Below are 24,883 nucleotides of genomic sequence, written 5' to 3' on the forward strand. Positions count from 1 at the left end.
GGCAATGAATACATTGCCAAAAAAAAAAAAATCTGTAATGATTTGAACAATTAAAACTGAAGGGTCTAGGCTTCAGTGTGGTCTGACTTCAGGAAAGAGATCTCCGTAGTTTCTCTATAAAGGGAAGGAGAGAGATGCTGTGGTAGCTGGAGGAGAAAGTGAGGTCGAGGGAGGGACTCTTTAAGATGAAAGAAATGACAGCATGTTCGTGTGAAGAAGGAATGTTCCGGGGCGTGCAGGGCAGGGAGCAGTGTCTGGGGGAGGAGATGAGAGCGGACGGAATCTCATGAGCACGACAGGAGCAGGGACTACGCATACGAGTCACAGTGGGAGGGAGCTTCCGGTGAAACAGGCAGCAAACGTTGCCGACTTAAGATCACACGATGACCACAACGACTATGCCAGGTATGCAACCCAGACGTTCTGACTCTCCACTGTCGGTTTGCAGTTTCCCTTCGAGGACAGCCCTCTCACCATGGCACTTGTGGTTTCTGTCCTTTTTCTTCCTCATTGCTTGTTTTCCAGGCATGAGCTTTTAGTTTGCTACGGGGGCGGGGTGTTAAAAAATAATTCCTCCTCCTTTCAAATATAAGCTTGCAGAAAAATATTATTATAGAAGGCTGTATTTGAGCTGGTGAAAATCCTCATTTATAAAACTACTGGTAAGGATGTACTTTGAAAACTATGAAACATTATACAAAAGTTATTCTTCAGGAAAGAACCTTCAGATCATCTCTTTAATTCCAAAATGGAACAGAAGTAGCTGGGGAAGAAGAGGCAAAGTGTTTTTAAGGAGAAGACAGGGAAACTAGACATCAGCCTCAGTTCTGCCACAGATAAGCTGTGTGGCCTTGAGGAGGTTACTTAACCACTCTGAGCTGCAGTTTCCTCACCTGGAGAATGGGAATAATGCCTGCTTTGCAGACTCTTTTGATAATCAAATGAGTTAATATGTATAAAAGCAGTTTCTGAAGTATAGACACATATCATTAATGAAATAGGATAATCTTATTTTCTTATTTTTGCAAGATTATCTTACTGCAAACATGACATCATGGAGACCTTTTTTCCTCATTGGGACTTTTTCCTCCTCATTTGTAAAAGGAAGTTGCTAGACTAGATTTCATGGTTTAAAAATGTAGGTGTGCGTGTGTGTGTGCGTGTGCATGTATGTGTGTGTATACACGTACATGTAGTTTTGTGATAAATTGCTTGCCCCAAGTAACTTATAAAATACTTTTTCTTGCCAAGCCTATGATATTTCTATCCCTGTTTAAGATTTGAAGACAAATCTCCAAAGACTCTCTTAAGGCTTGCCTCTAAATGAAATGCTCACTTAAAGTCTTACTGATTTTTTTGTTTATTTTTATAGCATAAACCCCAAATAAATGGAAACGTCACTGAAAATTTCATTTATGTCATCGACAAGTTAATTCCAAAAACAAACTACTGTGTATCTGTTTATTTTGAGCCTAAACATCCAAGAAAAATAAAGAGATCTCCCTTAAAATGTACCCTCTTTCAACCTGGATGGAAATCAGGTAATGACAGTTTTTGAAAATTCATGTTTTGCTTTTACTCTGAGGGAAAACCTGTTTCAAGAAAAGAATCTGAAAGTTGTGGAGCAGCACAGGCATTTCTTCCAACCAGGGCACATCACAGAGATGTTTTCTGTCAGTCAGTCTCTACCATGTGGTGAAGTCACTTTTATGTTGCCATACCATGGGGACAATCAGGTATCTTCCTTTTTAACATCAGAAATCCTCCTGAAGTGGAAATGCTTTTATTTCAGGGAGTCAGGATCAAGTTCAGTTCTGTGTGCCCTTAGCCCAGCCATTATTCAAACCAAGTGCTGGAGGAGGCTGGGTTGCCGGAGCAACTGCCTGTAGAGGTATCAAAGGGTAGAATGATGGATGTGGTAAGCTTCATATATGTGGCCTGGCTCTCAGGAAGGTTGGCTGTAGCTCATAGTTGAAAGAGAAACTGGCCAGTGTGGATGAGATAGTCACTGCTAAATGCCGAAAGCCCTTCTGTGACCAAAGCATTAGAACAGTAAACAGCATGCTCCCCGAACCTTCCTTCGAATGGAGGAATTTGCAGGGAGAACAGTCCTTCAGCCTCAGGAACATCCACTGCTGATTATTTTCTCGGGAAGTCACTAGGTCTACAACTGTTTTGCCAAAAGTGAAAATCTCCCCCGCAAAGAAGCCTTTCTGAATTCCCCAACCCCAGTGAGAGTTTCTTTAATGCTCTGATCTACCAGAGTAAAAATAAAATAAGATGAGATTTATAAGGAAGTGACTGTAAGTGCTATGGCTTATTTGTGTCTGAAGTGAGCTTCACTAACCAGTGCCTGACACATCAAGGTGCCTGGTGTTTGCTGTAACTCCAGGCAGTGTGATTTTGTTCTCTAGTATTCCTCAGAATCAAGTGATACACGGGCTAATTTTAAAGGAATGATACACAGGCCAATTTTATTTCATGAATTTAGCTTAAATAATTTATATAATGTCAGTTAAATATGGGCAAACCTAAAACTGCATATAGATTCTTCATGCCTACAAAAATGTAAACCCCAAACAAATTAACATATCTGTGTTCTAACACCAATTCTCAACATCAACCAAGTGTCCAAAGATTCGATTCATTTCTGATACTGCAGGGAGTTAGCGCATGCCCCACAGGTTAAGGGGCTCAGTCCCACAAGGCTGCCTTCACCACAGATGCCAGCAAGTCCTACAAGTCCTACAACTTGCCATACAAGTCCTAGGTCCCCAGGCTACGCACACTTCTGTCCAGCCTGGCTACAGATTCAGAGTTTCCCAGATTTAATAGTTTGCTAGAATGACGCATAGAACTCAGGAAAACACTATGCTTACTCTTACCATTTTATTATAGAAAATACAAATGAGCAGCCAGATGAAGAGGTACATAGTCTGGAAGGCTGCAAGGGCAGGAGCTTCTCTTCTTGCAGAGACGGGATACACCACCCTCCCTATACTTTGATATGTTCACCAACCAGAATTTCCCCAAGCCTCACCGTCCAGAGTTTTTATTGGGTTCTTTACGTAGGCATGGTTAATTAAATCATCGGCCATTTGTGATTAACTCAATCTCCAGCCCCTCTCCCCTCCCTAGAGGTCAGGGGTGGGACCAGAATTTCCAGAAGTTCAGCTCATTAACATAAACTCAGATACGGTCCCTAAAAGGCACTCTATCACTGAGGAAATTCCAGGGGTTTTTGAAATTCTGTGCCAAGAACCAGGGACAAAGGCCAGGTATTATTATTATTATTGTTAATTACTATACCATGATCTTATAAACAAACAGAACTGTGAAACCAATTGAATGAAGAAATTATTTCTCCTCTGCGCGACAGAAAACTTCTGGACCACAAACCTGTGGGGGGCTTTTTCCCACACCAAACACTTCTTCCACATCAGCTCATCGTCATACAATTTAACTCAATTCTAACACCATCTGCTTGGAGAAAGCGTCAGATCCCACAAGTTAAGGGCTCAGTCCCACAAGGCTGCCCCTCCCCCACTTAAACGCCAGTCCCGTTGTCACGTGGACTCTGACCAACAAGCTATAAATCGGAGATGCCCACAATCCTCTCCTCGGCTTTGATAATTTGCTAGAATGGCTCACAGAAGTCAGGAAAACAGTTTACTTACTAGATTCCTGTTTATTATAAAAGGTTACAACTCAGGAAGAGCCAGAAGGAAGAGAGGCATAGGGCAAGGTTTGGAAGTTCTCCAAAACCCCATCATTTAGGGTTTTGAAGGAGGCTTATTTCATGTCCCAATTCTTGTCTGAAACTTCAGGAACCAAGTAGGTTCATATAACATGGCCCCTCTCACTATCCAAACTGGCCGTGTGAGCCACCCTCAACTAGCCAAACTCAGGGACCAGGTGGGGAATTCTTGAAGGATGACCTGGGATCAGAGTTAACTTACTGGGACTCAGTGGTGAACACTGGTATCTTAAGGCAGTATTGATATGGGGGAATTTAGTCCAGAGAGCTGGAGGAATGTCTCCCCTTTGTCAAACATTAAACTAACTGGTTGGGTTTTTTCAGTAAGGTCCTGAGGGAAAGCTGTGCTTATCCATTTGACAAAAAAAAAAAATTTTTTTGGCCGTGCCACATGCATTCACAGCTTGCGGGATCTCTGTTCCCCGACCAGAGATAGAACCCGTGCCCCCTGCATTACAAGCGCAGAGTTCCAACCACTGGACCACCAGGAATTCCCCATTTGGCAAATATTTATCAGGGGTCTGCTATGTGCCAGATTCTTTTCTAGATACTGGGGATACAGCAGTGAACAAAACAGACAAAAATTCCTGAGCTTATAGATCTTATATTGGGAGACAGAGAAACAAGATTAAAAAATAAAATATAGTGTGTGTCAAGTGATGGTAAGTACTATGGAGAAAAATTAAGCAGAAAGGGTGCAGAGAGGGGGGCAATTTCAGGTAGAGGGTGGAGGCAGGAGGAGGGGTGGACCCATGGGTCAGAATTCCCTGACATCATTGCTTCTCCAAAGAAATCACTTTGGTTCACAGAATCCTCTTCAGGAATGGAAGCTCTATACGTGTAAGAATTTTGTATTATAAAGGTGTGCCTTTATGGCTAGATCTGATTGTAGAACTGCCATTGATACGACATGCCTTCATTCATTCTTCTTTTTTTGATTGGAATATAGTTGATTTACAATGTGTGTTAGTTTCAGGTGTACAGCAAGGTGAATCAGTTATACATATCCACATATCCACCCTTTTTTAGATTCTTTTCCAATATAGGTCATTACAGAGTATTGAGTAGAGTTCACTGTGCTATACAGTAGGTCCTCATTAGTTATCTGTTTTATATACAGTAGTGTGTATATGTCAATCCCAATCTCCCAGTTTATTCCCCCCCCTTTCCCTCCAGTAACCATGAGCTTCTTTCTTACATCTGTGACTCTGTTTCTGTTTTGTAAATAAGTTCATTTGTACCATTTTTTTAGATTCTACATATAAGCATATGGTATCTGTCTTCCTCTCCCTGACTTACTTCACTCAGTATGACAATCTCGAGATCCATCCATGTTGCTGCAAATGGCATTATTTTGTTCTTTTTTTTTTTTTTTGGTTGAGTAATATCCCATTGTATATATGTACCACATCTTCTTTATCCATTCGTCTGTTGATGGACATTTAGGTTACTTCCATGTCCTGGCTATTGTAAATAGTGCTACAATGGACATTGGGTGCATGTGTCTTTTCTAGTCATGGTTTTCTCTGGATAAATGCCCAGGAGGGGGATTGCTGGATCATATGGTAACTCTCTTTTTAGTTTTGTAAGGAACCACCATAGCGTTCTCCATAATGGTCTTACCAATTTACATTCCCATCAACAGTAAATGAGGGTTCCCTTTTCTCCACACCCTCTCCAGCATGTATTGTTTGTAGATTTTTTGAAGATGACCCATTCATTCTTGATGGGAATGAAAGGGGTTTGTGAATCTTCTGCCATCTGAGGGAGCAGACCTTCACTGAGTTTCTTTCTGTTCATTCTTTAACCTTTTGAAAGACTTTAAAAATATATGAGCCATCTTTACTTTTTCCTCTCCTGTATTTGTTTTTTGTTTTTTTTTTTAATTTATTTACTTATTTTTGGCTGTGTTGGGTCTTCATTTCTGTGCGAGGGCTTTCTCCAGTTGCGGCGAGCGGGGGCCACTCTTCATCACGGTGCGCCAGCCTCTCACTATCGAGGCCTCTCCTGTTGCGGAGCACAGGCTCCAGACGCGCAGGCTCAGTAGTTATGGCTCACGGGCCCAGTTGCTCCGCGGCACGTGGGATCCTCCCAGACCAGGGCTCGAACCCGTGTCCCCTGCATTGGCAGTCAGATTCTCAACCACTGTGCCACCAGGGAAGCCCCCTCCTGTATTTGTTTTGCCTGAGGCTGTGGCTATAGGATTAATATTAAGAAAAGTCTTTCTGGAAATTTAAGAGAGCCTTAGTCATGTAACTATTGATTTCTTCTCAGTCCAGTTGGACTTATGGAAGAAAACTATTTTCATTCAGAAAATTGAGATTTTCCAAAAGTAATTTTGACAGGAAACTAAAGGAGAACTCATAACAGGACAGAGCAAGTTCAAGGCTCCTGGCGTGGCCAAAGTCCAGCTTCAGGGTGACGCAGTTGTTTTCTTCAGACAAACTCCCCTTTTCCACTCCTCCCTGCCTGCCGTGCCTGCTAACTGAGCCTGTTGAGCATTGGAGACTTGACTAGTGTGACTCAGAAAGTTTTTTTTTTTTTAATTTTGATAATTTACACCTGAATGGTCCCACGTGGCTGGTGGCTGCCATATTGGACAGTGCAGTTATAGAGCATAATTATCTACTGGAAGAAATTTTACTCTTAGAAACTGAATTTTTATCATTTTTTTAAAATGTGTACTTGGATTACTTTCCATTCTTTGGTATTTAACAATAGTTTTTCCAACTTTTGCCCCCTTGATAAACCCCTCCACCGCCAGATCAATGTACATTTATTCCCAACCGCAATTGTTCGTTGGATTTATTTTGAATTAAAGCCGTTTAATTTTCGTCAACAGAGTCATCAGAATCTGCCACAATAGGAGGAATAATTACTCTGTTTTTAGTGGCTGCTGTCGTCATAAGTACTGTAGCGATGCTGAAACGGATCGGTTACATATGCTTAAGAAATAATTTCCCCAAAGTTTTGGTAGGTATTTTTTTTTAATTCCTGTCTTTATTTTTCATTTTAACTTCAGAATTTTTATTGTAGGCTTAAATATTTACACAGAAGAGAACCCCATTGTCTCAAAACATCAAGGTGTTTTATCACTCTGGATTCCTTTCCGTCCCTATAAACCTCTATTTTGAATTTTCTGCTTTCTTTTTATACTTCGTCCACATATGATTTTCAATAATCAACATAGTTTTCCATTGTTATTAATGTCTCCTTTTTCCCTTAATCATTTCTCAACTGTAGGGCATTTGGATTGATTTCTTTTCCTTTCAATGTCTGTCTTTGGCCATTATGAACAATGCAATGAACGTTTTTATACAGGTTGTCTTTTTAGTTTGGATTACTTCCATGGAATGGATACACAAAGTGAATTTATCTTATATAAAAATATAAAGGATTAATTTATAATGCTAGTGTCAACATAGAGATGGACACCTTTCTCCAAAGCTCTGCTGGCATTAATCATTTTTTCTACTTTTGTTCATTTATCGCAGTATAACTGTCCCCCAGAGTTGCTCTCATTTGTGTTCATTGTTAGTGAAACCAGCCATTCTGTCTTCATATTTTCTCTCTGCTTCCTGAGGCATATTCTTCCTGCTCAGAGCCTTTAGCACTCAGCCAAGTCTGGGTATTGATCTTACATATTTCTAAAGCCTCCTCACGTGCTTTGACTCAAGCACTTTGCCCATCATTTTTCATTTTCCCTATCGTGTCACTTTCCTTCTACATTAGAAAATTATCAGAAATATCTTATTTTTCTACGTTTGAACTCATTCACCTTCTTCTTCTTCTTCTTCTTTTTTTTTTTTGCGGTACGCGGGCCTCTCACTGTTGTGGCCTCTCCCGTTGCGGAGCACAGGCTCCGGACGCGCAGGCTCAGTGGCCATGGTTCACGGGCCCAGCCGCTCCGCGGCATGTGGGATCTTCCCGGACCGGGGAACGAACCCGTGTCCCCTGCATCGGCAGGCGGACTCTCTCTCAACCACTTCGCCACCAGGGAAGCCCTCTTCTTCTAATTTTATTAACAGCCACGAATAAATATCCCTCCACAGGTGATAAAAGTGTAGGCTTTTTATTTTCTAATTCTTTTGTTTCTTTAAATTTTTTTTAATTGAAGTATAGTTTATTTACAATGTTGTGTTAGTTTCAAGTATACAGAAAGTGATTCAAGTGTACAGGAAGGATATATATATATATTCTTTTTCAAATTCCTTTCCATTATAGGTTATTACAAGATATTGACTATAGTTCCCTGTGCTATGCAGTAGGTCCTGGTTGTTTACCTACATTATACATAGTAGTATGTTTATGTTAATCCCAAATTGCTAATTTATCTCTTCCCACCCCTGTCCCTTTTCCCTTTTGGTAAACGTAAGTTTGTTTTCTATGTCTATGAATCTATTTCTGTTTTGTAAATAAGTTCATTTGAGTCATTTTTTTTAGATTCCACAAATAAGTGATAGCATATGATATTTGTCTTTCTCTCTGACTTTCTTCACCTAATATGATAAACTCTAGGTCCATTCAAGTTTTTGCAAATGGCATGATTTCATTCTTTGTTATGGATGATGTACGCTTCTTTTTCTTCTTATTTGTTCAGGTTGGGTTGGGGGAGGGATTGTTTGGGGGGAGGGGTGCTTTGGGAGGTTTTACTTACAATTAGTATTTGAACCTAGACGGCATTTGGTTGTAGCTTATGAGAAGGAAATTGCTCTGTGTTGGATTTCATCCATACTATGATCCCTGTATTGCAAGAATGGTTGGTTTTTATCTATCCGTGTAACTTTTATCTTCGTATCTTTAACAATGTATATTTTGAATCTTTTATGTTAGTGTTCAGTTGCAAGTTTACTCTCAGCCTTTACTCCAACTCTTCCGTTGGCCAAGTACTGCTTTGGCCTTGAGGTCTTAGGTAAATTCCACTCCCATTCATATTTCTCATGCAGCCTTGAGATTTAAAGGCCCCTAGCACCACACCCATCACCTCCTAGGTAATCTTCTGCCTGAATCACCTAAACTCATTACTAACCCTCCTCCCACGTCTCCCTGGGGCTCTTCCCATCCTTAAAATGCACCCAAATTATATGCCAATTATATTTATACCTGTTATTGTGTTAACCCCAAGTAATGACAGGAGGTATTGTTATCTTGTGTCTGCCTGGTATTTCTCCATTAAAAATTGTTACTCTGTGTTTAAGTAAAAACTCTAGGAATAGTAAAACAGAACACCCTAGGTCTAGTATGTTTGTGTATGTATGTTTAATCAAGAACAGATATTAAAAATTTTAAACATTGTCTTTTCTCTCTCTCCCTTCGCCCTCCCCTCCCCCTCCTTCTCCTCTTTTGCATTTAACAAATACGTGTTGTGTATTTACTGTGTGTCCACATGTTATAGGTGCTGGGGATTTAGATGTGAATATAGCAAACAAAAAATGTGCCCTTATGGAGCTTAAAGTCTGAAAAATGGGGGAAGAGACAATGGTAATTTATAGATGATATGACCGGCTAAGTAAGAAATTCAGAATCTAGAGACGAAGTATTAGGACTAATAAGTTTAGCAATGAGTTACACACAAAATAATCAATATAAAAATGCTTGCATTTTTATACACTGGCAACAATCACTTAGAAAACAAATATACTTTTATATAAGTTGCTTTTCAACATCCAAGAAATTAAGTACACAAACCATAGCAAAAAGCTCTGTGAATTTTCACAAACTCAATGTACCCACATAACTCACACCCAGATCAAGAAAGAAAACATGACCAGCCTCCCCAGTAGTCTCTCCTACCTATTAGTCACTGCCCATTTCCAGGATAACCACTTTCCTGATTACTAACAGCATAGATTAGTTTTACCTGGTTTTGAACTTGGAATCATACAGTTAAATGGAATAATGCGATTTAAATGAAAACATACCGTTTTTATAATACCATTACAATGGTAATAAAAATATTTTAAAAACAAGGAAGATATCTAACAGAAGATGTCATAAGCCCATTGTGGAGAAAATCATCTAACCTTATTGAAAAGCATTATCAAAGATCTAGTCAAATGGAGATCCCAGAGACAGACCCACATATGTGGAAACATGACTAATGACAAGTAGGAATTGCAATGGGGAAAGGATTGACAGGTCAATAAATGTTATCTATATGGGGGGGAAATGAAATTGGATCCCTACCTCACACCGTACACAAACATCAATTTCAGGCTTATTAAAGACTGTAATGTGAAAGGCAAAACTGTTAAAAGTTTTAGAAGGCAATAAAGGAGATTTTTACTTTGGGGCAAGGAAGATTCAGCAGAAACCATGAAGAAAGAAAAGTGATACATCTTCTTACATTAAAATTGAGAACTTCTTTCCATCAAATGTTATCATAGAGAGAGTAAAATGTTAAACCAGAGACTGGGGGAAATTACATATAGCATAAATAATCAACAAATAATTGGCATCTAGATTATAGATTATATAGAGAACCCCCATAAATCAATAAGAAAAATGATGAACAACCCAATGGAACAATTCATCCCAAGGCTAGGTCTGGATAGAGTCAGGGAAGAGTAGGCTTGTCAAATTGGGCAGCCTGAGCAAGAGAATAGAGAGGAGGAGGATGTCATTGATGATTCCAGGTCTGTGAAAGGAATCTCGTGACCACCCTCCTCAGCGTGACCCCACTGTAGCCAGTCTCCTTAGCCCACCTCACCTTCTGTGTCCTGGAGGTGCTGGATCAGAGCAAGCTGCAGTCTCCCTGCTCTTCTCATCTCTGACCCTTTAGGGGTCACCTGCCTCTTTAAGGTCCTCCAGTGCAGAGGGCTTTGACCCCAGTGGAATCGGCTCCCTAGAATCTCTCCTTACTCACAGTTCCTTGATACCCTTAAGAATGTCAGCAATCCAGGGCTGAAATCTATCCAGACTAAACGGATAGATTCCCCTGACAAGCAAGAAGCAGCGAGGAAATGGCAGTAGGAAGGAGTGGGCCAGTGTCCGCTGCAGGCAGCCTCCTAGTTTGAAACCCAGCCTCCACCACTTAGTATTCCTGAAACTTGTGAAACTTGGGCAAGTTTCTTAACCTTTCTGCCTCATTTTCTCATCTGTAAAGTGGGGATAAGAATAGTAAGCCTGCTTCATAGAGCGGTTGTGAGGGTAAAATGAATTATAACGTGTGTAGATTACTAAAAGCAGTGCCCTGCAAATAGTAAACACTATGTAACCATTAGCCGTTGCTGTCGTTGCTCTTGTCATCGTCCTCATTACCACCTTCCCCATCACTGTGTAGTTAACCTCATTAAGTTTTATGATGTCAAAAAGTAAAGAACAAACACTCAGAATTGATACCCTCTGTTGCTGTTTTTTTTAAAGAATTTTTATAAATTGTCAGTCTGGGTATTTCCCGAGCTGCCTCCGTTGGAAAAAGTGGCTACCGTGGAGGTCATTCACATCAACAGAAAGAAGAAAGTGTGGAATTATAATTATGATGATGAAAGTGACAGCGATAATGAAGCAGCCCCCCGAAAGAGCGCAGGTGGTTACACCACGCACGGACTAACGGGCAGGCTGTGGCCCGCCTCTGTGTCCTCGGCCACCTTGGAGGACTGCAGTGACCCGGCTGCTGAGGAGCGTGACCTGCCCGAGCCCGAGGCTGATGCTGAGGCCCTGATGGCACCGGGGCCCAGCCCCTGGCAGTCGGAATGCACAAGTAGGGGCTACCAGGGGAGAGGGAACCTGCTGCAGGACCCCTTTTCCGAGGAGGACAGCAGCCCCACGGAGGGGTCGGGGGACAGAATCGTCTTCAATGTGGATTTGAACTCTGTGTGCGTGAGGGCCCTTGAGGACAACGACGACTCAGAAGTCACTCCAATGTTACCGTCTGGTCCAGAAGAGACAGTTGTGCTAGAGGACCCCGACGAGACAGAATCGAACCTTCTTCTGGTGGCCAGTGGAGGAGGGGCACAGCTGCCCTCCCCCGGCCCCTCTGCGGAGTATCCGTGGCCTGAAGATTCTCCTTCTGATAAAAGTGACACTTCCGAATCGGATGTTGACATGGGGGACGGTTATGTAATGAGATTAATGAATCGAGAAATATTTAATTAACTTGGACACCTGCTACCTCCGGTGCTGTCCCTCCCAGCACCCGCACTTGCTCCTTTGGGGTCTCCAAGTGTTCTCCGACGGAAAGATTAGGAGACTGGTGACATCATCTGTGCCAATTCCCAGTCTGGGGGAAGGGGAGGTGGGAAACAGAGTATTCTGGTATCATTCAGTGCGTTGTTTACCAGTTCAAAGTGATTTGCTTTGAAGGGAAGAGGCCCTGCCCATTCCCTTTATTCTCACGGATGTCTAATGTTTCTGCACCATGTTTCCCAGAGTAAAGAGCAGGGTTTATAGCAGGAGCAGTCAGCATTGTTTACCAAAGGCTCCAGGGAAGAGCTGGAAAGCAGCAGAAAAAGAGGAGGGAGGCTGGGCTGCGGGAGAGAAAGGAAACACGCCAGGAAACAGAAGCACAGGCTTCGGGTTGGGTTAGAAGTAGGGAAGGTCCAGCCAAGTCTTGGGCACCTCCCTGTTGATATTCTGTCGCCTACACTCTTGAAAATTCAACTCTCAGCCCCTTGCACAACCCTCCTCAATCTGAGTGAGGAAGACAGACACACCAAGTGCGGGCCGCGTGACTAATACAGAAACATTTGCATAAGGGAGAGGGACAGAATCTCTGTGTCATATTTTAAGATTTAATTTTGTACAATGGTTGGAGGTTGGTAAAAAAAGAAAACACGCTTTTTAATATAAATTTGGGAATGTCTTCAGAGTTGTTTCTTATTAGACAGGATATATGTGCAGCGGATGTGTGGTTCTGCTGGCATCTCTGGGTTGCACAAAACTCCCTCCAACTCTGTGCAGTGGCCTATGGGGGCCAAAGGCACATTCTCCCTCCCTGCGTTCAAGTTCATGTGAGGTGTTTTAGCGACAGACGTCAGGCAGTGTCTTACACCCCCTGGTACTTACCCTGCTCTGGGTTTTCCAACCTCACCACTGCAGAGCTGAAAAAGAGGAAATTAGGCCTTTCTCAGCAGTGTTGTGAGAGAAACGATTATTGACAAAGAAATGACTTGGCTTTGTGTTGTTGCTTATCCCTGGGGGGAGGGGGGAGTTACGGTAAAGAAGACCCTCTCAAACTGGATCTGCTAATGGAGTGCTTTAAAATCAGTTTATTTGAGGGGAGAGGGGTTACAGAGGCCGTGCCTGTTCTCTGGAGAAAACTTGGGGAATACTGCATGGTGTAAACCACCACCATCCAGATATCACCTCTGGGTTGGCGTTGGAGTGTATTTATTTAACTTGCGACTCCTTTCAAAGCATGAATTTAATGTAATAGGGACACGGCACGTACAGTTTTGCAATCTGTTTTCCACTCACCTGGAGGAGGATAGTGCCCTTCCACCTCTGCACCTGCCCCTGCCAATCGGGTGAGAGCGGCCTCTAGAGACTGGCGCGCGGGGGCAGGGTCCGAGGCAGGGGCGGGGCTTCGTGTCGCCCCGCCCCGCCGGTTCTCGGAAGCAGCCTCGGGGCGGGGGCACCGGAGCTCCCCTACGCTGGCGCGGAAGCGGGCGTAGGGGCGCGTACCCCGGTGCCCGGTGGCTGCCCGCGGCCCCCCGAGCGCCCTCCCGGGCTCCATGCGTGACCATGGCGCAGAGCCTCCGGAGCTGGCTGGGCGGCTGCCTCCTGGTGTCAGGTGAGGGGTCTGCGGGGAGGGGACGCCGGGCATTCTCCGGAGTGTCGGCTCAATCGCGCGCCCAGCGCGCTTCCCAAGCCGGGCTGCCTGCGCGGAGACCCGGCCCCGCCTTGGCGCTGCGTCCCGTCCCGAGGTGCGCTCGGGAACCAGGAGGCTCGGCTACGACGTCGGGCAGCGATGGCTCCAAAGACGACCCCTGAGCGGACCCCAGAGGCGCACTCAAAGTGACTAAGTGCCTGGGCGGGCCGTCAGGGCCTCCCACTAAGTCCCCAGCACCCCAAGATCTGAATTCTGCCCCTCAACTCTGCAGCTCTGTTGTTTCTGAGTTCTAAATCCAGTGAAACCCTTCCTGTCCTGCTCTAAATTGCTAGCCCAGGTTCAAACAGCACTATGGATCCCTCCTTCCTTTCTGATGAACTCATCCCTGGCCTTCCAGGGTACCTTGCTCTCCGGTTTCCCTCCTACCTACCAGCCTGTTTCTATTTGGGATCCTCCCCCTCTACCAGATCTCCATACAGCCAAGTTCATGCCCGAGCCCTCTTCTCTCCTTCCCCTACACTATCCCTTTTGGGGGTATCAGCAGAACTCTAGCATTAAATACCAGCTATGGGCTCACGACTCTCAATTTTATATCTGTTGGCATTAGTTGGGTGATGGGCCGGTGGCGGTTTAATATACTCTTCTCTGTACTTTTGTGTATGTTTGGCGTTTTCTATTAAAAAGTTTAACAACTATTTCTGTCTCTAGCCCGGATCTATATTCTGTGCCCCAGGCTCATTCATCCAGCTGTCTCTGATATAACGACTTACGTATCCTTCAGCATCTCAAACCTAATGCAAATTCTAAACTGGGACTCTTGATTTCCCTGTCCCCATCTCCAGTCAGGCCATCAGGTACTTAAGCCAGGAGTGGATATTGACATCTACTTCTTCACACCAAATGTATTAGGAAACCTAGATTTTATACCTCTGGAAATATATCTAAAATCCATCTACCCACCCCTTCACACCTTTCTACCACCACCCAAATCCAGGTCACCCTCAGCCATCCCCACTTCACTCTTACTATCTTCCTCCCCTTAGCAATTTCTTCTCTTCAGATACAATCTAGACTCCTCAGCACAGCTAAAGCATGTCTCTCCTTCACCCACATGCCCATTGGAAGAGTTGGAGCCATAGGGAAGACCTGAGTATGGGATATGGTTATTTTCTTGGACAGCCTTTTCGAGGAAGAGAGTTGCCAACTTTTTTCCCTTTATTTTTACAGCATTAGGAATGGTGCCACCTCCTGAAAATGTCAGAATGAATTCAGTTAATTTCAGGAACATTCTACAGTGGGAGTCGCCTGCTTTTCCCAAGGGGAATCTGACTTTCACAGCTCAGTACCAAAGGTAAGTCTGGGGTGCGCTTGGCAGAGGATGGTGGCTTTGGCTGGGCTGGTCACTGCCAGACCAAGGAGAGAGTCTGACTGCTGTCACTGCAGTGACCTTGACAGCCCAGGGGGAGCCTCTCTCCTGGCCTTCGTCTTTCTGTCCCAGAAATTCTTGTGAAAGCGCTGTTCTCTGAAAACAGACAAGTGAAATCCTTTTTCCTTTTTCTCGTGATGGTTCATGGTGTGACAGACATTTTATCGTGTAGATGGTGTCATTGGCCACAGTGGCGGCCTACCGCAATGCGAACATATCGGGCTTGTCACTATTAATGTTTTTTAAGAGACAAATGCCAGTGGTGACCATCTTGCAGTTATTAGAGTAGTATTGTTAGAAGTCAACAGAGGAAGCTATCCAAGAAAACTGAGGTATTCAAAGCAGGCAGGAGGCCCCTTGCTTGCTCACCACCGACCCCCTCCAGTAGGTTATAAACTACACACCCCAGTACTGGGGGGGTGCAGATCATTTGCATAGCGCGCACTCAGTTACTCTGAAATTGAATGTAAGACAGCTGCTGGGCAGACGCTTATGAAGGAAGGGTATCACCGACCACGATTGCCTCAGTGGTGTTCTGACCTCCCAGGACCTGCCCAGCCTGTCGGTTTTTCCCTGTGCCAGCCCTCCCTTGGCAGCCTGCCACTGTACACCACAGGCTGGAGTGCAGATGATGCACCTTTGGGCCAGGTGCAGACAGCAACAGGAAGCCAAAGGCCAGTGAGCCGCACACCTGCTTCCCGTGTGACTCAGAAACCTTGTCAAAGGCAGACAGCTCCTTCAGTGAGGAGGGAGGAACTGGGGGTCTCAGATGCCATGGATCCCACACTCCTCCCACCGGGCCTTTATTTTACAAACATATCCAAGGCCTGCTAGGTCAGAGAAGAAGGAGAAAGATGAATAAGATAATCCTCGTTTACATTTTTTTGAAACTTTTTAGTTCGAAATAACTCCCAGGTAACAAAACATTTCAAAATTTCAAGTATAATACAAAGAACTTCCAAAGAGCCTATATTCACCAATTTTTAAGGTTCGCCACATTTTCTTGCTTTTGCCCCTTAATACCTCATTGTGTACTTCATAAGAGCAAGGATAACCTTTCACATCGCTGTGGTACAGTTATCAAGATTTGGTAGCTTCACCAATGATACAGTCCTTTAAGTCCATATTCCAGTTTTGTCAGTTTCCCCAAGGACTTAATTAATAAGCATTATTCTGAGATTTATTTTTCTCCTGCGGTGTATTTTCTAGCACTGACTGGTTTTGTAATTTTGTCTGTGTTTTCTCCACTCTGTCTTGATAGCTCTAGGGATTTCACTGTGGAAAATGAGCTTCCCTCTCTGTCTGTCCCACTCCCCTGTGGTTTATTTCTTGTTGTTCCGTTCTTTGCTTCTTTGCCATTGGAGTAGAGGCGTTTGGTTTTAGGTGTTTGTCTTTTAGATGAGAGTTCCCGATAACCAAGAATGGATACCTGGTTTCCAGGTCTCCTCAGCATAGACTTGCAGACCAAGCATGGTCTGTGCTGGGGAAAACAAAACACGTGCTGGGTGTGGAAGAAATTTGATCCTGAAAAATCTGATTACCCTTCTGTGGCTCTGGAAAAGGTTTGATTAGAATTTAACCAGAGAAGTTGCACAGTACAAATTCTTGTTGTATGTGTACGTTGGGTAGGGCTGGTCGGTGGTGGAGGGAACTTCAGAGGATGGCTTGGTGATTTGAATATGGAAACATCTAAAACAATTAGATGTAAATATGGGGAATAGAGCCTATTAGCTACTTAATGGGAAGAAAAATATCTGTAGATGCAATAAAAATGACCTAGTGAAACGGAAGTTATTGCAGAACAACCCTTGCAATACTCTGTGTTCCACGCAATTCATGCATTAGTTTAAATGCATGGAAAGAAATGGCCACATGTGAGAAAAACCCCTTCATGAAATGACCCTTGGACTTCCCCAACGATGGGATGTTAGGCAGCCACGGAGACTTGATTGATTAGAGAAATGTTTGTGGTCTATTAAGTGAAAAAAGCAGACAGTGAAATAGCATAAGCCCAATTATCTCTGCCTCCTAAGAGCGCCCTGGACTGTGGAGTGGCGCCTGAGGCGATGGGCTCTGAAGTCAAGCAGACCCAAGTCCCATGGGGGAGTGTCTTAGGCTCTCTACACCTGGGCCTCACCTATAAAATAGGAGTGATGTCACTTCCGCCCTCCTGGGGTTGTGAAAATTCAGTGAGATAATACTGCGAAATCAGTGCCCCACCTGACACCTACGTGCTTGACAAGTGTTGGCTGTTATTCTTTTTATCACCATCACCTTCATTATTACCTCTTAGGGTAGCCAGATTGGTTTTGGCACAAAGACAGGAAGGTGCCAGTCAGACAAGATTCTTACTTTTTGCAAGACCAGAGCCTGGATTTCCTTACCTCAGGTGGAGCTAATTATAGCTCCTTTGGCTGTTGTGAGGTTAAGTTACACGCACCTGGTAGGTACTCTCAAACATTCCTTTCCTTCCACTTCATGTTTCTGCCACCCTCCCTTCGGGGGTTGGTGCCAGGGCTGGAGATCTGAGGTCAACGAATTTTATAATTTTTCCAGCGTAACTGAACAATAGTCACTTACAAGACATTATTTGAAATCATTGTGATACACTTATTTTGGCTAATTTGTGAATATCAACATTTCACAAACCATGCCCCACAAGTTTCAGAAATACATAGTCAAAGAAGGTAGCTTTCTTGGTCAAATATGTTGAATACTCAACCCCTTTTTGGAAAGACACGTTTTATTAGGATATGAAAGTCTCTGAGCAGTTCTGTTGTGAAGACAGACACCTGTTCATGTCTCACCCAGTTTTTGCCCCAAATTGTTTGACTATGGGATGGACTGTTTTTGAAATGTCTTATGATACCTCAAGGATCATTAAGGTTCCATGGAGCACAGTTTGGAAAATGCTCGTATGAATGATACATAGTATTCTTTGAAATTGACAGTAAAGAATTTGCTTTATTCTTCTCACGTTATCCTCCGTTATCCTTTGGTAGCAGAAGAATAAAGCATCAGTCAGCCTCAGAGCGACTGAGGTTAGAACTCTCATGATTTCTTCTGATTTTGTAGTTATAGGAAATTCCAAGATATATGCACAGGTACTGTCTTGACGGAATGTGATTTCTCAAGTCTTTCCAAGTATGGTGACCACACCTTGAGGGTCAGGGCTCAATTTGAAGACGAGCATTCAGACTGGATAAACATCACCTTCTGTCCTGTGGATGACAGTAAGCCATCTTGGTTTTTATTTTGTTGTTATGTCATCGTCTTGCCTTGATTTCATTTCCCCCTTGGTTGGCCCGTCAGCAAGAATTCTTTGAGTGCCCACCAAGTGGATGGCCTTGCACAAGGAGCTTAGGGAATGTAATAAAAAGAGCTGTGGCCTTAAAGAAGTTTGTGGGAGAGATAGGACAGGATAGTCATAAAGCAATAAGATAATTAAATATAAATTTGATGACTTTAATGCCTCGAGAGTAAAAACGAGTTGGAGCCAGTGCTGTTAATGAGAAAAACTAGAGGGATTTGTGTGTTGAGTTTTGGAGGAGGAAGTCAGTTTGGAATCATGACTTAAAAGAAATGTGATGCAATCAGCAGAAGAATAAAGACTGATTTTAGGTAGGTGTAGAGACAGAAAGGCCAGCTGGCCCAGGATGAAGGACAGAGGGACGGATACAGCTGACGGCAGATGGGTTGGGTCAGGCTGGCTGGTCGGCATTGAAAAAAATATTCCCCAGTTAGAGCTGGAAGGTCATGGGGACCCACCAGAGGTCATAAAATGAACATCATTAGAACATCAGGAATTGAAAACTAATTAAACCACCAGATAGCAATTGAGAGAATAAGGAGGAGAAGAATCTCATGAACAGAACTCAAGTGCAGCCCTCCAAAGAGCAGATCGAGAGATGCATTAGAAGGATTGCCCAGGACTTCCCTGGTGGCGCAGTAGTTAAGAATCCGCCTGCCAATGCAGGGTACATGGGTTCAAGCCCTGGTCTGGGAAGATCTAGTTTCAGACTTTGTTGGAAAATGTATTTGCTGGAAAGTGGTTTAATTATATAGGTTCAACACGAAAAATAGAAATACCATCTGTTGCTTTCAAAGCAACAATGGAAATAAAGAAAATTCAACCCAACAGAAAGAAAGAAAGAGGAGAGGAATTAAAAAAAAAAAAATGGGACTCTACAGAAAGCACAAAGTAATGTAGTTGGAATAATTCCAAATATATCAAATCACAGTAAACATAAATGGACTAAACCTGATTAATGAAAGCAAAGATTAATAGGTTTTTGTTTTTTTTTTTTAAGAAACAAAATCCAAGAATCCTCCTTAGCCACGTCTGTCAGCATCACCTCAGCAGTGTATCACAGGGCAGAGTACTTCAGTAGCCCCGTTGGTCTGCCCAGTTACGAAAAGTAAATGTTGATGTTTTTAACATGTGAATTTTGATTGTCATTTTGCTTTGTTCTCATACTTAGCCATTATCGGACCTCCCAGAATCCAAGTAGAAGCACTTGCTAATTCTTTACATATGCGTTTCTTAGCCCCGAAAATTAAGAATGAACCTGAAACATGGAGCATGAGGAATATTTATAACTCATGGACTTATCATGTGCAATATTGGAAAAATGGCTCAGACGAAAAGGTAAGCACGGCGAATCACCTGCGTTGCAGATATAAGCTCCCTCTCCTTTGCTCAGTGTTGGTCGGAGGGAGGCTTTGCCAGGTGGCAGCACCTTATGGTCCAGAGCAGGGGTCCCCAACCGCCAGGATCTAATGCCTGGTGATCTGAGGTGGAGCTGATGTAATAATAATAGAAAGAAACTGCACAATAAATAAATCATCCCGAAACCACCACCCCCCGCCCCCGGTCCTTGGAAAAATTCTCTTCCACGAAACCGGTACCTGGTACCAAAAAGGTTGGGGACCACTGGTCCAGAGGATCTCAGGCCTGGTCCTTTGAGCTCCAGAAGCTTCCCATTGTGGGGGATGGCCGGTATGTCAGGTCCTGCTTCCCATTCCACAAGGGCAATGCACAGAGCAGACTTCCTGGGTGCCGGTGCAGGAGCTCAGGCCTTTCTCTCCCCAAAGGGAAGTTGCCTAAGAAGGCAGAGCTGACTCAGCTGTTGGCTGGTGGAACTTGGAGTCAGCGGAGTCAGGTGATCAGTGAATGTCTACTGCTTCGTGGCATGAGGCCCCAGTACACCACAGAATAGTCAAGTCCGTGTCCAGGGCAGCCCCAGCCCTGGATGAATGGTGGGTGTCACATTTTACTGGACTGACCCCACTTTTCCCCATTGCTTTCCTCCTCTTCCAGGGACAGTGCCTTTCACAACATGGGCTGGGAGTGGAAAGATCCTGTTGGAACGTTGCCCCTGCCATTGTGTGACTCTAGTCACATTCTTGACCTCAGCTTCTCAGGTCTGCAAAATGGGCATATAATCCACTTGATTAATAAAGTGGGGATAATAACCTACTTTATAGGACTGTTGAGGAATTTAATGACATAATGAAAAAAGTAAGCTTGTCCCATTACCTGAACAATGGGTATGGTCAATACGTGAGGTTCCCGTCCCCTTGTGTAGACGTGTCAGGACTATTTTCATTCATCTTTGTTCAACTCTTACACTTAGTGCTTCTGAGTTGAATGCCATCTGTGGTCCGAAACTAACTTACGTATATTTTATGTAAGTTATGCGTATGTTATCTCCTCCGCATCAAATGTTGATTTTATCACTGATTCTCAAGTGTTTGGGAAGAAAGGGTCACCCATGTATATTGTCTGAAGAATGATGTAATTAAATTTATATCTACATGCTATGTAGCCCCCCAAAAATCTCAAGTTAATCTCCCTCCCCCAGAAATGCTCTGTTGTGATCAACTCGCAACGTATATAAATGTCAGACCACTGTGCTGCACACCTGAAACCAATAAGATATTGTATATCAACTGTACTTCCGTCTCTAAAAATGCTTCGTTAACTGACGCAGGGTATCTGCCTTCTTCACAGAATAGATGATTTTGCTTTTGTCAAGACCCCAGGATTTGTGTGCCTAGGAAGCAACACAGAAAGTTTTATGGTCACTTATCAAATGCAAGTGTCCCTGCCAAAGTCTGGGGTACGAAGGTAACTCCTGGAGCTTGCAGCCTACTGTGATTAAGGATCAGATTCCACAGTTACCAGGCCTGAGTGCCTCCTGCCCCGGGCATGAAATTCAAAACCCAGTTTATCTCTTTAGCTTCTTACCTAGAATATGCCCTCAGGACAGGCATATGGTTACGTATTTGTGCCTTCACTCTGCCTGCAGCGTGGAAGACTTTGGTGTGACACACAGAGTGTTGGAAAGGCTGCCTGCTCCCCAGTGCCTCCCTCACTGTGCCTGCAGGGTCACCTTTACCAGTTTATACGTGCTATAGACTCAGCGTTTATGTTCCCTTCTCCCTCTCCCCACCCCACCCACACTTCCCTGCAAATTCATACTTTGAAACATAATCCCCAATGCGATGGTAGTAGGACGTGGAGCCTTTGGGAAGTGATTAGGTCATAAAGGTGGAGCCCTCGTGAATGTGATTAGTGCCCTTATAAAGGAGGCCCCAGAGAGCTCCCTTGCCCCTTCCACCATGTGAGGACTCCTGAGAAGACCCAGCTATGGACCAGGAAGCAGGCCCTCCTCAGACACCAGGTCTGCCAGTGCCTTGATCTTGGACTTCCCAGCCTCCAAAACTGTGGGAAATAAATGTTGATAAACCACCCAGTCATAGGTATTGTTACAGCAGCCTGAAAGAAATAAGATTAAATGGTTCCCTTTTAGAATGCAGGTGTCTCTGAGCGAGTGCCATATTAGGTCGCCGAGCTAAGAGCATTAAAAGCTTTTAGAAATTCTTTCTTCCTGATGGGAGAAAGTGAGAAAAAATCAGAAGTTGTCCAGAAGCGAAAAAAGGCTAGAAAAGCCCTCACATCCGTGCCACCCTCTTCCATGTATGCGTCTGACGTGTCAACCTCTGAGTTTAGCCTTGAAAAAAATGCATTGTAAGGTTTTAGAAATATTGGGTTCCTGGAAATGAAAGCCAGGGGTTTTTGTTTTTATTTCTGCTTTTAATGATTAGAAGTTATACTGTACTCTTCACGTTTTCAATTGGTAAAATCCAGTTCTCGCCTTCAGTGAGCTTAGCTTCTTATACAATAAAGGAATCAAGCTGTCAGCAGGCCCAGCCCCCAAAGAAAAGTAACCAATTACTAAAGTAAAAACAGAGTCTGTGCTCACTTTCTATTGCAGCTCCTATCCACATAACAGATTTTTCATAAGGCCCTTCTGTGAGGAAATTGTAACCATGCTGGAAATACAGGCAGTATGTACTCTTTTAATTCCCTTGGTTTTGCTGTAAACTATTTTGGTTTCTCAAATTCAGAAATACATCATCAATTATGATATATTTAAATTAAACTAAGATGAGTGTGGGATGCCCCCACCGGAGTTAGGCTGAGGGGTGTGCCCTCGAGGGGAGTCGAGCCGCTTGGGGGCGGGCAGCTCAGGTTCGTGAATGGAGAAGTGATTCAGAGGAGACCCCCAGGCAGCCTTGTCAGGGACATGCTCTGGACTTAGAAGAATCACACTGAGTCTTACTCTAGATGACTGGTGTGTTCATTTGCCAGGGCTGCTTTAACAAAGTACTGTAAACTGGGTGGATGAAACAACAGAAGTGTATTGTCTCAAGGTTCTAGAGGCTGGAAGTCCAAGATCAAAGTGTCAGCAGGATTGGTTCCTTCTAAGGACCATGAGGAAGGATCTGTTCCAGGCCTCTCGCCCAGCTTCTGGTGGGTGCTGGCAATCTTTGGGTCCTTAGTATATAGAGGCATCACCCCAATCCCTGCCTCATCCTTACGTGGCATTCTGTGTGCACGTCTGTGTCTAAATTTTCTCCTTATAAGGACACCAGTCGTATTGGATTGGGGCCCACGCTAATGACCTCATTTACGTTGATTACATCCGCAAAGACCCTCTATCCAACCAAGTCACTTTTGAAGGTACTAGGGGTTAGGACTTCAACGTCGAATTTGGGAGGGGCGAAATTCAACCCATACAACTGGTTTATTTTTTTAAAAAAAGGAAGTGGGATGGCTTGTATGTCATTTAAACTGGAGAAGTCAGGGCATGAGGTGGTTTGGCAGGACCGTGGTCAGTCCTTGCCCTGCCCACCCCGACCTCAGAATGGTCTCCGGGGCCCCTGAGACGACCCAGGAGGAGCGCCTGCTTCCTTCATCCTCCTATTTTGAGCCTGAAGGAAAGATTATGACGAGTAAGTGGGGCGGGGAGGCGGGAGAAAAGACGACGTCCCTTCACTGCTGAGCCATGTTCTTATTTTTGTCTCTGTTACTAGCTTCCAGTTACTGGTCAGTATGACTTCGAGGTCCTCCGAAATCTTGAGTCACAGACAACTTACTGTGTTCAAGTTCGAGGGTTTCTTCCTGATCGGAACAAAACCGGGGAGTGGAGTGAGCCTGTCTGTGAGCAAACAGCTGCTGACGGTGAGTTTCGAGATGCACCGTCTACAGCTCTGTCTCCTCTGAGCATCTTTTTCCTGAAGGGAGGGCACCATGCAGCTTGTGGGCTGTTAGTCCCCCAACCAGGGATCAAACCCACGCCCCCTAAAGTGGAAGCACGGAGTCCTAAGCCCTGGACCTCCAGGGAAGTCCCTCCTCTGAGCATCTTAAGTAGTTTTAGAGACTCCCCGAGAGTGTGAGGGCCGGAAGGCTCCTTAGAGATCATCATCCAGCTCAAACTCCCACCCAGTTCAGCCGCGACTGACCACCTCATGCTGGGAAGGAGACCCCACCTTCTGAGGCAGCTCGTTCACTCCTAGACCAAAGGGATTGCTGGGAGATCCTTCCGTCCGGGGAGCTGAGGTCTCCCTCCACGTGTCCGCCTCCAGTGTGCTTGTTCTGTCCTCTTGGGCTCCCTGAAGCAAGTCTCAGTCCTCCCAAGCCCACCCAGCCAAGGTCGAGCCCTGACACCCCCCGCCAGAAGCCTTTCCTTCCGAGGCTGCGCATCTCCAGTTCCTCAGGCACGTGATGGGAAGAGTTTGGAAACCCCTTCACTGTCCTCAGCAAGCTGGTTTTAGGGTTCCTCGTGAATTCAGGACCTCAACACAGTCCCCCACATAGGATGTGTACCGCAGTGTCTAGCAGAGCGCCTCCACGCTTGGTGTTTCTTAAAAAAGAAAACATGGGGAAGGAGGAAGGGAAGAAGGAAATGAGGGAGGGGGAGGGTACCAGTTGGCCTAGACACTGAGTAATTTTGTACGGATGCATTGCATTGACATACAGAATGATAAAAACTCGTGGCCTAGATGTCTGTGTACAAACGTCAGGCCCTTTGGGGCCTTTTTGTCACTTAAAGATGTCCAGAGGTTCCGCCAGCTCAGACCACAAAAGGATGCATATATGCAGGTCTGCTCCTGACCATTTTCATTTACGGAGGCCCTCCTGGAAGCAAGGTGCTGATCTGGGGGCTACAGAAATACAAAGAGAGTAATAAAGAATTCCCTCTGGAGAGTAATACTTTTCATCTTCTGTGTCACTGCCGTTCTGAGGCAATTGCAGTGCTGCCGTCACAGTGATTCATCATTTCAGCTTATTCAGTTCTTCATGAATGTTGGTTTTTGTCATTGAACATATTTCTCTCCCTGTTTTGCTTTGTCTCATCAGCTGATTTGCTGGTAGGAGGTTCAGGATCCTTACCAGTTCGTTGTTTTAAACTGTTGGTGTGTCTAGGATATACCTCCCTCTAGACCACCTAACTAGTTGCTTACTGGTCACCAATCCGTCTGAATACAGTGGACTATTATGTAAGCTATTTGGTTTTACTGTCCACAAAGTCACCATGTAAGACTTTGGCAAATATGACCTGAAGTTGACACCCAGTGC

At 44.3% G+C, this 24,883-nt stretch overlaps 1 protein-coding gene across 6 annotated transcripts in view; it reads left to right on the forward strand.

Annotated features, from left to right (window-relative positions):
- LOC116752781 (interleukin-10 receptor subunit beta-like) overlaps positions 1 to 24,883 on the forward strand; it is a 49,099-nt gene that overhangs the window by 13,452 nt on the left and 10,764 nt on the right. For 4 of the 6 annotated variants that reach the window (XM_032629670.1, XM_032629666.1, XM_032629667.1 and 1 more), the window contains 3 exons: positions 1,373 to 1,541; positions 6,600 to 6,730; positions 11,123 to 12,548. In XM_032629670.1, the coding sequence (XP_032485561.1) occupies positions 1,373 to 1,541; positions 6,600 to 6,730; positions 11,123 to 11,854 (1,032 nt within the window). In that variant the 3' untranslated portion in view covers positions 11,855 to 12,548. Of the gene's footprint in view, positions 1 to 1,372; positions 1,542 to 6,599; positions 6,731 to 11,122; positions 13,491 to 14,756; positions 14,881 to 18,030; positions 18,189 to 19,436; positions 19,604 to 23,337; positions 23,486 to 24,883 lie in introns of those variants that run through there. The other 2 variants (XM_032629671.1, XM_032629672.1) reach the window with 2 other exon arrangements.

Source organism: Phocoena sinus, chromosome 4 (genome assembly GCF_008692025.1).
Source record: "Phocoena sinus isolate mPhoSin1 chromosome 4, mPhoSin1.pri, whole genome shotgun sequence".
In the NCBI taxonomy this organism is placed as follows: domain Eukaryota; kingdom Metazoa; phylum Chordata; class Mammalia; order Artiodactyla; family Phocoenidae; genus Phocoena; species Phocoena sinus.